This window comes from Mesoplodon mirus (assembly GCF_964341445.2).
Source record: "Mesoplodon mirus genome assembly, chromosome: 4".
NCBI lineage: Eukaryota > Metazoa > Chordata > Mammalia > Artiodactyla > Ziphiidae > Mesoplodon > Mesoplodon mirus.
Window position 1 is genome coordinate 47079416 of NC_138979.1, and position 14532 is coordinate 47093947.

Genomic DNA, 14532 nt, shown 5'->3' on the forward strand with positions numbered 1-14532 from the left:
TCTAAATATTTATTATTTCTTCCCATTTTTCACTAATGGTGATTTGTTTCCTTTATGCTTGGTGGTTTTTGATGGTGAACTCACATTTTCTTGATCTTAATTCTGGAATCTGGTGGGCTTAATTAGAGATGTTTTTCTCTGAAGAGGATTTGTGTTTGATTCTGCTGGGAGCCTGGGGGCACTACCAGTCTGGAACTACTTTAGCCTTTTCATTTAGTTTAGTAGCTTAGAGCAAGGGTCTCAAGTTCGGCTCCTTCATATTACTGTTGACTTAAACACAGACTGAGCACAGTTCTTTTATGGGCATTTTCTCAGATTAGTCCCTTTATTTTAAATTGCCTATTCACAGAATCAGTTTTGTTTATTTGAGGGAGCAAAGAGCTGGAGGGGGAGATGTCAGCAGGATACATAGAAATTTTCTCTTCTTCCTTCAAGTTTTCAGCAATGCATATATATTTGTCCATTTGATGGTTTGTTTGTTTTAATAGAATCTGGTTGTTTTGCAGTACAAGGATGCCCCAGATGATTTAGCTTACAATTCTTTTGGAGAAGTCTCTTTCAGCTTTTTTTTTTTTTTTTTTTTTTTTTTGCGGTACACGGGCCTCTCACTGTTGTGTCCTCTCCCATTGCGGAGCACAGGCTCTGGACTCACAGGCTGCATGGGCCCATGGCTCACGGGTCCAGCCACTCTGCGGCATGTGGGATCCTCCCGGACTGGGGCACGAACCCGTGTCCCCTGCATCGCAGGCGGACTCTCAACCACTGCACCACCAGGGAAGCCCTCAGCTTATTTTTTTTTTAAATAGAGTTTATTTTTTAGGACAGAATTAGATTTGCAGATAAATTGAGAATAGAGTACAGAGTTCCCATATATCCTGCACCCAATTTCCCTTATTATTAACATCTTACATTAGTATAGTACATTTGTTAGAATTAATGAACCATTATTGATACACTGTCATTAACTAAGTCCATAGTTTATTCATATTTCTTTGGTTTTTAAACCTAATGTCTTTTTCTGCTCCTGGATTCGATCCAGGATACCACTTTACACTAACTTGTCATGTTTCCTTAGGCTCCTCTTGGTTGTGACAGTCTCTCAAACTTTCCTTGCTTTGCCTGACCTTGATAGTTTTCAGGAGTACTGATCAGGTATTTTGTAGGCTGCCCCTCTATTGGAATTTTTTTACTGTAGAAAAATATACATAACATAAAATTTATCATTGTAACTATTTTTAAGTTTACAATCTGGTGGCATTAAATATATTCATAACAGTGTTCAGTGATCACAATCGTCCATTTCCAGAACTTTTTGATCATCCCAAACAGAAACTCTGTACCCATTAAAAAAATAACATGTCAGTCCCCTCTCCCCATTTCCTGGTAACCTCTATTCTATTTTCTGTCTCTGAATTTGTCTATTCTATATACCTCATATAAGTAGAATCATACAATATTTGTTCTTTTGTGTCTGGCTTATTTCACTTAGCATGTTTTCAAGGTTCATCCATCTTATAATGTGTATCCAAGTTTCATTGTATGTATATACTACATTTTGTTTTATCAATCTTGCTTATAAGTTCCAGAAGATTTTTGTTGATTCCTTGGGATTTCTCCATAGGCACTCATGTCATCTGCAAACGAAGGTATTTTATTTCTTCATTTCCAATCTGTATACCTTTTATTTCCTTTTCTTGCCTTATTATTAGCTAGGACTTTAGGTGTGAGAGTAAATAAGAATGGTGAGAGAGGATATCCTTGTCTTGTTCCTGATCTTTGGAGGAAAGCATTCAGTTTCTCACTATTAACTATGATGCTGGATGTAGGTATTTTGTAGATGCTCTTTATCAAGTTGAGGACGTTCCCCTCTATTGCTAGTTTGCTGAGAATTTTTTACCAGGAATGTTGTTGGATTGTCTCAAAAGCTTTTGCTGCATCAATTTGTATGCTTGTATGATTTTTCTTCTTTATCCTCTTTATGTACTAAATTATACTGAGTGATTTTAGAATGTTGAACTGTCCTCTTTCACCTAGAATAGATCCCACTTGGTTGTGTTGTATAATTCTTTTTGTACATTGTTGGTTCAATCTGCTAATATTTGTTAAAGAGTTTTACATCTATGTTCATGAGAGATATCAGTCCATAGTTTTTTCTTCTTATAATGTCCTTAACTGCTTTTGGTATTAGGGTAATGCTGGACTCATAGAATAAGTTAGGAAGTGTGCTCTTTATTTCCGTTTTTTAGAAGAGATTGTGGAGAATTGGTATCATTTCATCCTTGAATGTTAGTTGAATTCATCAGTGAAGCCATCTGGGCCTGGTGCTTTCTTTCCTGGAAAGTTATTGATTCAGTCCTTGATACTCAGATTATCTATTTCTCCTTGAGTGAATTTTGATAGTTTGCGTCTTTCAAGGAATTGGTTCATTTCATCTAATTTATCAAATTTCTGGGTATACAGTTGCTGATAGTATTCCTTTATTTTTCTTTTAGTGTTCATGGGATAATTAAAGATGATCCCTATTCCGTTTCTGATAATGGTATTGTATTGTTTGTTTAAACATTTTTTTCTGTATATTATTGTGTTTTTACATCTTAAAAAAGCTTTCTGGCTGGGGAGAGACTCCTTGGCATAGCCAATTCTTGGAGATAGCAAAGGGCTCAGCCAGGAGTGTACCTTAAATATACCAACTGACCAATGCAGAGTCATACCTCCTCTATCTGGCCTGTACACCTCAGGAAGCAATATTCCTCTGTTTTAATCATCCCAGGGCCAGATACCAGGCAACTAGGAACAGACCCTAAAGCTTAAAGACTGCTGAAATGATTCAAACTAGCCAATCCTAAACTGTTCACTCTGCCTTGCTTTTTCTATAGGGTAGTCTAGGTTTTCCCTTCACTCATGTTTTCTGCCTCCTAACTACTCTGAGGCTTTTCCATATATCTCTGCATGGCATGGTGTGCCTCCCAATTCTAGGACCTATGAGTATAATGAACTTTGTTTTCATGAGCCTCTTCTATACGTTCTCTTGTGGTTGCACCTGACTGACCTGACTGACCATCACATAAAAGAACAGAACAGGTAATTTTGTGCCTTTGCTTTTTTCCTTGGTTAGTGTGGCTAGAGGTGTATTGATTTTATTGATCCTTTCAAAGAACCAGATTTTGGTTTCTGTGATTTTCTCTGTTGTTTTCCTGTTTTCAATTCCATTGATTTCTGTTCTAATTTTTATTATTTCTTTTCTTTTGCTCTTCTTTCTCTCATTGCCCAAGGTGGAACCTTAGACTGTTGATTTTAGATTTACCTTCTTTTCTAATACATACATTTAATGCTAAAATTCTAAGTGCTGCTTTCATTGTATCTTACAGGTTTTGATAAATTGTATTTTCATTTTCATTGAGTTCAAAATACTTTAAAATTTCTCTTTAGACTTCTTTGACCCATGTATTATTTTAAAGTGTGTATTTTATCTCCAAATATTTTGGGATTTTACAGCTATTTTTCTGTTACTTATTTCTAGTTTAATTCCATCATGGCCTCAGAGAAGATAGTTTATATAATTTCTGTTACAGGTTGAATTGTGGTCCCCCAAAAGACATGCTGAAATCCTAACCCATCACATACACACCCCTCCCCTTAACATGTGAATATGACCTTATTTGGAAATTGGGTCTTTACAGATGTAATCAAGTTAGCATGAGTCATTAGGGTGGGTCCTAATCCAGTATGACTGGAAGAAATGCGATGTGAAGACAGACACACACAGGGAGAATGCTATGTGATTACAGAGGCAGAGAGCGGAATGATGCAGCTACAAGCCAAGGAATGCCAAGGAGTGACAGCCACCACCAGAAGCTAGGAAGATGCAAGGAAGGATTCTCCCCTACAGGTTTCAAAGGGGGCATGGCCCTGCCAACACCCTGATTTTGGACTTCCAGTCTCTAGACTGTGAAACAATAAATTTCTTTTGTTTTAAGCCACCCAGTTTGTGGTACTTTCTTAACAGCAATTCTAGGGAACGAATATGATTTCTATACTTTTAAATTTATTAATGTGCATTTCATGGCCCAGATGTAGTCTCTCTTGGTAAATGTTCTGTGTGACCTTGAGAAGGATGTGTATTCTGCTGTTGTTGGATGGAGTATTCTCTAAATGTCAATTAGATCAGATTGATAATGCTGTTTAGGGCAATTATATCCTTACTGATTTTCTGCCTGCCTGAACTATCAACTACTGAAAATGGGGTGTAGATGTTTCCCAATGTATTTGTACATTTTTCTATATCTCTTTGCACTCCTATTAGTTTTTGCCTCATGCGTTCTGACACTCAACTTTTTGGTTCATACACATTAAGGATCGTTATATATCCTTGGAGAGTTAACCTCTTTATCATTATGTAGTGCTCCTCTTTATCCCTGACAGTTTTCCTGGTTCTGAAATCACTTTGTTTGAAATTAATGTAGCTACTCCAGCTTTCTTTTGATTAGTGTTAGTATGGCATAACTTTTCCCATCTTTTTAATTTTAATAATTTATTTTTAATGTTTTAACAACTTGAGTGATGTATTTCACATACCCACCATTCACCCATATAAAGATTACTATTAATTGGTTTTAGTATAGTCACAGAGTTGTGCAACCATCAGCACAATGAATTTTAGAACATCTTTATTACCCCTCCCCCACCAAAAAAATCTTGCAACCCTTTAGTCAACCCCCCATCATCTGCCAGGGCTAGGCAACCACTGAACTACTTTCTGTCTCTATACATTTGCCTATTCTGGACATTTCATATAATATGTGGTCCTATTAGAATGGAATCATATGATATGTGGTTTTTTTGTGAATTGCTTCTTTCATATAGCATATTTTCAAGGTTCATCCACATTGTGGTATGCATCAGTACTTCATTCCTTTCTGGTGCTGAATAATATTCCATTGTACAAATATACTACTTTTTATTTACCTATTAATCAGTTTATTATCATTTGAGTCATTTCCACTTTTTGTCTTTTCTGCAATAAATATTTGTGTACAACTTTTGTGAGGGTATATGTTTTCATTTCTCTTGGGTATATAGCTAGGAGTGGGTTGCTGGATCATGTGGTAACTTTATGTGTGAACTTTTGAGAAACTGCCAGACTGTTTTCCACAGTGGCTGCACAATTCTGTATTCTTACCAACAGTGTTTGAAGATTTGAATTTCTCCACATTTTCTCCAACACTTGTTATTGTCCATCTTTTTTTATTACAGTTATCTTAGCTGGTGTGAAGTGGTATCTCATTATGGTTTGAATTGCACTTCCCTGAAGACTAATGATTTTGAACACCTTTTCATGTCCTTTTTGGCTATATCTTCTTTGAAGGAATGCCTATGCAGGATACCTGCCCTTTTAAAAATAGCTCTTTTATATATTCTTGACAGGTCTCTTATTAAGTAAAAGATTTGCAAAATTTATGTCCCTTTCTGTGGTTTGTCTTTTCACTTTATTTATGGTATCCTTTAAAATGAAATGTTTTTAATTTTGATGTTGTCTAGTTTATAGATTTTTCTTTGCTTGTGTTTCTGGTGTCATTTCTAAGAAATCATCACCTAATTCATGAATATTTATACCTATGTTTTCTTTAAAGAGCTTTATGGTTTTAGCTCTTGAGGTTAGGCCTTTGATCCATTCTGAGTTGATTTCTGTACATGGTGTGAGATAAGGGTCCAACTTCATTCGTTTACATGTGGACATCCACTTAACCCAGTACCACTTGTTGAAAAGACTATTCTTTCCCCCATTGAATGGTCTTGCTACCTTCGTTGAAGATCAGTTGACCTTAAATGTGAAGTTTATTTCTAGATTCCCAAGTTAATTCCAAAAAAAATGGAATTTTTGACTGCTTACTGTGTTCCAGGCACAATCCTAAGCACAAATGCACTTATCCCTCATAGTAACTCTGTGAGATGGGCACTATTCTTACCCCCACTTCACGGATGAAGTAGCGGAGATAATGATTTGCCCAAGCTAATAAGTGGCAGACCCAGGACATGAATTTAGACGACTGCCTTGAGAGCCTGAGCTTTTAACCATGCTATAAATAAATGTGATAAGTCAGAACTTGGAATCCCACTAAATAGTTCATTTTAAACAAAAGAGTTGGAGGTCAAACTGGACACTTAGTTTGGAAAAACCACAACAGAGAAGAAGCTTTACTAGCTTGCTTCCTACTGAGTATTAGAAATGGAAATGTCTTCCTTGGTTGAAACCCCTCCATCGCCAACTTAAGAATTTATAAATCAACGCACTACTTCGGCTTCTTCGGTTCTTGCAGCAAGACCGACGTTAGCGCTTACCGGCGAGGAGCGGAAAGGCCGCAGGGTCCACTCCCCAGTTCTCAGCCCCGCCGCAACCTCGCGCTATTTTCTGCCAACAGTAGGGGCGTGGACAGAATCGCTCCCCGGGCTGGAGGCCGCCCGTGTTGCCGTAACTCTCGCGGGAAGATGCGTCGTTGCCTCGGTAACGGCGTCGCGGCCGCGAAAGATGGCGGGGCGAAGTTTTAAGGTTCGTTCAACTCTACACTGCTGGGTAGCAGCTAGGTTTCGGGCGGTCCTACGGACACCGGAATTCATTTAACTTTGGGTCTGAAAGTGTCTCTTTTACAGAGACGGGGCGTTTCAGGGACTCCGCTTCCACCACGCGTTCAGCAACCTGCCACACCTCGTCGGGACCTCCTCGCCAAGGAGGAAGAATATAAGTAAGAAATTTGGCGGTTCAGCTTTTCCTTCTTTCTTTCACTTAAATGAGGCTGCTTACAAATACTTTTCCTGGTGACTGACAGGATCTTTGGGACCATTCACTGTCCAGCAGTTTATCATCCCGTTCGCTTGCCCTTCTTTTTAACTTGAGCTGCGGCCTCGTAGCTGTTGAAAGTGGGTGAAAATTTAACCCAAGTGATTAAACCTGTTCGTCAGCGAGATGATACCGCTAGAAGTAGTTTGGATAGCAGGAATTGCCACGAATAGTTCAGTTTCTAGTTAAAGGAATTCCACTTAATTTTAAGTTCCTAGAGTTTACGTATGTAAATTTCTTTTAGGTTTGGTTCCTAAACTGAAAGCATGTTTCTCAGGGCATTTGGAATTACCGTTGTCATCCACATTTGGTGGTGTTGGGAGGATTTCCCTTCCTTATCTGCTGTCAGTGTAATTACAGCTATCCTGACAACACGTGCTTTCATTCTTGGACCACTCCACTCTTCATCCCCCGGTTTTCATGCAGATGTCAGAGTAATCTTTTAATTTGATCTTGTCACTCCCTTGTCTAAAACTTTGTAGTGGTTTCCAGTTGCACTTCAAAAGCTCTGTCACACCAGGCTCCTACCTCTTGTGTGATCTTGACCTCTCTCCTTTTTGCCTACCAGAGTGGCCTTTCTTGACTATAAGTAGGCTCCCCATTACTCTTTTTTAATTGTGTGATTAAATTTTCATTGCAATTAGCATAACTTGTTACAGTAAATTCATTTGTTAGTTTACATTTTGTCTGTTTCCTCCACTGGACTGTTAGTTCCATAAGGTCAGAGACCATGTCTTTTATTTGCCCTCGTATATACCCTTACCAAAAAAGTTATATTTTAAAAATTCACCTTTTTAATTTAAAGTAATTTAATTTAAAACTTGGGAAACATTCTGGCAGTTCCTCAAATGGTTTAACATAGTTACCAAATGATCTGTACTTAAAATTAAAGCATGTTTAGAGTTAAAACTGAAGTGTACTTTCTTTAGATAAACTAGACACGTGTCAACTTGCATGTAGAAACATAATGATCTTCCACTGCTTGATGAAATGGGCCTATTATTCAAGTATGAATGTACTTAATCAATGGATCTGTTGTTCATATACAGCTCTGAATCAGCTGTTTTCAACCCAAAACATTTGGTTTCTTTACCATGCACCAGACAGCACTAAATACGTGCACTGATTAGGTTAATTCATTCGGTTATTTAAAGATCTATTTGCGTCTGGCCCTTCATTAAGGATATGCTCCTGATCAAAGTCAGGCATCTATAGGAACTATTCTATTTTAGCAAAAGTTTTGTGGTAAAGGCTCCCACTTGTTACTTGTTCTGTTATATGCACTCCGAGGTGTGCAAATCTGAGGCGTTTGAACAGAGTAGCTCCCAGGCACTGCTTGAAATTTGTGATCACTCAGCACTATGCATAAGGGTGAAATGTCTGGCCATCCTTATAGGCAAGACTATGAGTTCATAACAGAGTATTTTGCCACATGCTGTCTTGGTGGTAAGCATATGGGGATGTTGTTTTAATAACTGAACACAGCACTTTCCAGGGATCCCAATGCAGAATCTTTTATGATCAGCTCCTGTCAAATAGTTGGAGGAAATAATCACTATATGAGACAGTAAACCAAGGAATATGCTGATCACTCAAGTCAATAGATATTCCAAGCCTTGTGCGTATATCATAAAACCAGAGAGCTAAACAATAAGATTACATGACATCTGGTTTAATTGATCTTGATAACTGGAAGGGCAAGCCTTCCCCCAAACTTCTTGCCTATAAATGCCAATTACATTGGATTTATAGATTAATTTGCAGAGAACTGACATCTTTATGCTGTTGAATCTGCCCTTCCACGAATGTGATATATCTCTATTTACATGTGGGTGTTTTGGGTATCCATTAATAATATTTTATCATATTACTACATAAGAGTCTTGCATGTACAATTTTTTCAAGGTACCTTATAGTTTTTTCTTGCTATAATGAATGGCTCTTTTTCTACTACATTTTCTAATTGGTTATATGTATAGAAACATTACTGATTTTTGTATGTTGATCCTAGACCTATATTTATATAGATTGTCAGCTCTGCTGAACTCTCTTATTCTGCAGAGTCCGTTGAGTTTTTTATAAAGACAGTTATATCATATGCAAATTGTGATAGTTTTGTCCCTTTACAATTTCTTCTACATCCTTTTTCTTGATCTGGTTAGAACTTCCAGTGCAATACGAAATAGAAAAAGTAATGGTAAGCATTTTTATCTTAGTTATGATTTTTAGGAACCCACTTTTAATAATTTATTACTACATTTGAGGTTTGCTGTAGCGTTTTGGTATTTTTTTTTTAATCAGGCTTAAGGACGCTGTTTCCCTTAATTCTTTATTTTTTAATCAAGGATAGCTGATATGCAGTATTATACCCTTAATTTGTATTTTGAATGAATGTTAAATTTTAACAAAGCTTTTCCCCCCAAAATTTATTTAGGCGATGAAATTTTTTTCACCCCCTCATTTAATGTTTTAACATACTGAACTACAAAGGCAGATTTCTTGTTTTCTTTTAAAGTCCCCTGGATTAGATTGCTTTAATTTTATGGAGGTTGTTTTCCATCTATAAACAGAAATGAAATTGGTCTTGCACTTTTTTCTAGTTCTTTGCCTTTCTGATTTTGATGTGATTATTATCCTAGCCACATAAAAACAAGCTGAATAGTTTTCCTTTTTTGTTTTAGTCTGTTCTTGGAAGCTTCTTGTAATCAGAGGTCATCTGCCCTTTGATTAAAATTGTGAAACTGAGTCTAGTGTGGGTTTTGGGGTTTTTTTGCCTGTGAATGCAGTTTCTTTAATAATTTTTGCTTCCAGAATAAATTTTGGTTATTTGCTAGTTTTCTGGAAAAGTGTCCACTTCATGTATGTTTTAAAATGTATTAACATACATTTATTCTAATTATGCTCTTATGTTTTAAATCGTGACTGTATCTGTAACCTTATACACACCTTCTTTTGGGGACTTTTCTGTCAGTCTTGCTGGGAGGTGTATATGTTTTATTGGTCTTTTCACAGAATTAGCTTTTGGTTTTATTGCTAATCTATGTGATTTAATTTTTTTTGATTAGTCTTATCTCTATTATTTCTCTCTCTTCTAATGGTGGATTTATTTCTTCTTTTTTTAGTTTCTTTTTTTAGTTTAGTTTTTCTTATTTTTTAATACATACATTTAATTTCTGTATATTTCTCTCCAACGACAGCTTATCGGTATTTCAGTATCTGTTTTGATATATATATTTCTTTTGTGGTTATTTAGTTTTAAATATTTTATGATTTTTCATAGTGATTATTTTAGGAGTGTGTTTTTGTGGTTCTCAAGCATCTGTTTGTTTGCTTGTTTTATTTTTGTTATTTTATAATTTATTTTTAATTGTACTATGGTCAGAGAATGTATATAATATTGATTTTCAAAAATGTTTTGAAACTTAGTTGTGACCAGGTACGTGTTGAATTTTTGTAAATATTCTGTGTGTTCTTTGATAGAAAGTGTATTCACTATTTGTTGACTCATATCTTAGATCAAGCTAATTAATATTGCTGTCCATAACATCAGTATCATCACCATTTTTTTTCTAGTACCTGTATTAGTTTCTGTTAGAGATGTACTGAAATCAGCTATAATTATGATTAAAAATTTCTCCTTATAATTGTGTCCAATATTGTTTGATTTATTTAAATCCTCTTGATGAATAATTCCTTTCATTATTATGTAGTGTCTGTTATATCTTCTTTCATTTCTTTATTCTCAAACTTTTTATGTCATTTAGCTTTATTAAGAGCATTTCTTTTATATTCTCTGGTAATTTCCTTCTAATGAGTGAATTTATTTATATTATTTTGTTTATTAATTTGAAGTTGTTTGGGCCATCTTATTTTTGTTTTCTATTTATGTCTTTGGGTTTTTTTTCTGTCTTTTATTGGTTGAATGAGTTTTCATTATGTCTTTATTTTTCCTTTACTAGTTTGGAAAGACCTTAGAATGCTTTAACTTGGTTTCCCTCATTTGTCGAGTTATATAATACTTATTTCCCCTTTGCTTTGAATACCCTTACCTGTTATTTTCATATTCTGTACTAATTTAGATTTATCATCATGTTTTCTCATTTCTTTGCACTTTTTTTCTAGGTTCAATTTCCTCTTTTCTGAAGCATAGGCCATTCATTACTTCTCTGTATGAAAATCGGAGTCTTAAATTCTCCAGTCTTACCCGAAAATTTTGTTACTTTGCACTTATTCTTCAAAGATAGTTTAGCTGAATATAGAACTTGAAATGGCTAGTCCCTGCCCCCCCACCTCCCGATGGTCCATTAAAGATACCATTTCATTGTCCATTGGAATCTAGAGATATTGATAAGGCATCTACTGCTAGCATTTAAGATAGTCATGCTGGTAGACTATTTTTCTCTCTTCTTTTTAAATATTTGCTTTGTAATTTAAAGAACATTCTCCTTGTCTTTGAAGTTCTGCAGTTTCACTATGATGTGTACAGGTGTGGATTTGTTTTCTTAATTCTGCTTGAGGTCCCTATATTTATTCATTTCTGGAACATTCTCAGCATTATCTCTTTTTAAAAAAAGTATTTTCTTTTGTTTTATGTTTCTTGCTATATTCTTCAAGTTTCAAATATTTGTCGTTTTCCTTTGTTTTGTTGCCGTATACTTGATTTACAATATTATACTATTTTCAGGTATACAGCATAGTGATTCAAAACTTTTATAGATTATACTCCATTTAAAGTTATTATAAAATAATGGCTATATTTCCTGTGCTGTACAATATATCCTTGTATCTTATTTATTTTATATATAGTAGTTTGTATCTCTTAATCCTTTAACCCTATTGTACTCCTCCCCCCTTCCCTCTCTCCACTGGTAACCACTTGTTCTGTACGTATATGGGTCTGTTTCTATTTTGTTATATTCATTATTTGCTTCATTTTTAGATTCCACACATAAGTGATAACACACAGTATTTGTCTTTCTCTGACTTATTTCACTAAGCATAATACCCTCCAGGTCCATTTATGTTGTTGCAGATGGCAAAATTTCATTCTTTTTTTTATAACTGAATAGTATTCCATGGTATGTATGCAGATATATATATATATATATATATATATATATATATATATATATACACACACATATCACATCTTCTTTATCCATTCATCTGTTGATGAACATGTAGGTTGCTTCCATATCTTGGCTATTGTAAATAATGCTGCTATGAACATTGGGGTGCATATATCTCTTCAGAGTAGTGTTTTCATTTTCTTTGGATATATATCCAGGAGTGGAATTACTGGGTCATATGGTAGTTATATCTTTAAGTTTCTGAGAAACTGCCATACTGTTTTCCACAGTGGCTGCACCAATTTATGTTCCCACCAACAGTGCACAAGGGTTCCCTTTTCTCCACATCCTTGCCAACATTTGTTATTTGTGGTCTTTTTGGTGATAGCCATTCTGACAGGTGTGAGGTGATATATTATTGTAGTTTTGCTTTGCATTTCTCTGATGATTAACAGTGTTGAGCATTTCATGTGCCAGTTGGCCATCTGTATTCTTCTTTGGCAAAATGTCTATTCAGGTCTTCTGCCCATTTTTTAACCAGGTTATTTGTTTTTTTTTGATATTGAGTAGTATGAGCTATTTATATAGTTTGGGCATTAAACCCTTGTTGGTCATATCATTTGCAAATATTTTCTCCCATTCAGTAGATTGTCTTTTCATTTTGTCAATGCTTTCTTTTTTTGTTTTGCGGTACGCGGGCCTCTCACTGTTGCAGCCTCTCCCGTTGCGGAGCACAGGCTCCAGATGCGCAGGCTCGGTGGCCATGGCTCACGGGCCTAGCCACTCGGCAGTATGTGGGATCTTCCCGGACTGGGGCATGAACCTGTATCCCCTGCATCGGCAGGCGGACTCAACCACTGCGCCACCAGGGAAGCCCTGTCAATGCTTTCTTTTCCTTTCCTTTCCTTTCCAATTTAATTAGGTCCTATTATTTATTTAGTTAGTTAGTTTCCTCTGCCTTAGGAGACAGATCCAAAAAATACTGCTGTGGTTTATGTCAGAGTGTTCTGCCTCTGTTTTCTTCTGGAGTTTTATGGTTTATGGTCTTACATTTAAGTCTTTAATCCATTTTGAGTTTATTTTTGAATATGGTGTGAAAAAATGTTCTAATTTCATTCTTTTACATGTAGCAGTCCAGTCTTCCCAGCACCACTTGTTGAAAGACTGTCTTTTCCTCATTTATATTTTTGCTTCCTTTGTCATAGATTAATTGCCCATATAAGTCCATTCTCTAGTAGGTCTGTGTCTTTATTCCCGTCTTACCCCTAGGTTCTTTATGACATTATTTTTTCCTTAGATTCCATATATATGTGTTAGCATACGATATTTGTCTTTCTCTTTCTGACTAGCTTCACTCTGTATGACAGACTCTAGGTCCATCCACCTCACTACAAATAACTCCATTTCGTTTCTTTGTATGGCTGAGTAATATTCCATTGTATATATGTGCCACATCTTCTTTATCCATTCATCTGTTGGTGGACACTTAGGTTGTTTCCATCTCCGGGCTATTGTAAACAGAGCTGCCATGAATATTTTGGTACATGACTCTTTTTGAATTATGGTTTTCTCAGGGTATATGCCCAGTAGTGGGATTGCTGGGTCATATGGTAGTTCTAGTTTTAGTTTTTTAAGGAACCTCCATACCGTTCTCCATAGCGGCTGTACCAATTCACATTCCCACCAGCAGTGCAAGAGTGTTCCCTTTTCTCAACACCCTCTCCAGCATTTATTGTTTGTAGATTTTTTGGTGATGACCATTCTGACCGGTGTGAGATGATATCTCATTGTAGTTTTGATTTGCATTTCTCTAATGATTAATGATGTTGAGCATTCTTTCATGCTTTTGTTGGCAATCTGTATATCTTCTTTGTAGAAATGTCTATTTAGGTCTTCTGCCCATTTTTGGATTGGGTTGTTTGTTTTTTTGTTATTAAGCTGCATGAGCTGCTTATACATTTTGGAGATTAATCCTTTGTCAGTTGCTTCATTTGAAAGTATTTTCTCCCATTCTGATGGTTGTCTTTTGGTCTTGTTTATGGTTTCCTTTGCTGTGAAAAAGCTTTGAAGTTTCATTAGGTCCCATTTGTTTGTTTGTATTTCCATTTCTCTAGGACGTGGGTCAAAAAGGATCTTGCTGTGATTTATGTCATAGAGTGTTCTGCCTATGTTTTCCTCTAAGAGTTTGATAGTGTCTGGCCTTACATTTAGGTCTTTAATCCATTTTGAGCTTATTTTTGTGTATGGTGTTAGGGAGTGTTCTAATCTCATACTTTTACATGTCCCTGTCCAGTCTTCCCAGCACCACTTATTGAAGAGGCTGTCCTTTCTCACTGTACATTCCTGCCTCCTTTATCAAAGATTAGGTGACCATATGTGCGTGGGTTTATCTCTGGTCTTTCTATCCTGTTCCATTGATCTATCTTTCTGTTTTTGTGCCAATACCATACTGTCTTGATTACTGTAGCTTTGTAGTATAGTCTGATATCAGGGAGCCTGATTCCTCCAGCTCCATTCCTCGTTCTCAAGATTGCTTTGGCTATTCGGGGTCTTTTGTGTTTCCATACAAATTGTGAAATTTTTTGTTCTAGTTCTGTGAAAAATGCCAGTGGTAGTTTGATGGGGATT

General features: G+C 36.1%; 1 protein-coding gene across 3 annotated transcripts in view; it reads left to right on the forward strand.

Annotated features, from left to right (window-relative positions):
* TEX9 (testis expressed 9) overlaps positions 1–14532 on the forward strand; it is a 212774-nt gene that overhangs the window by 130973 nt on the left and 67269 nt on the right. Inside the window, exons 1-2 of one of the 3 annotated variants that reach the window (XM_082617098.1) lie at positions 6514–6547; positions 6649–6740. The exons of the other annotated variants lie outside the window; for them this stretch is intronic. Coding sequence (XP_082473224.1) covers positions 6527–6547; positions 6649–6740 — 113 coding nt within the window. The 5' untranslated portion in view covers positions 6514–6526. Of the gene's footprint in view, positions 1–6513; positions 6548–6648; positions 6741–14532 lie in introns of those variants that run through there. 3 annotated transcript variants of the gene reach the window in all.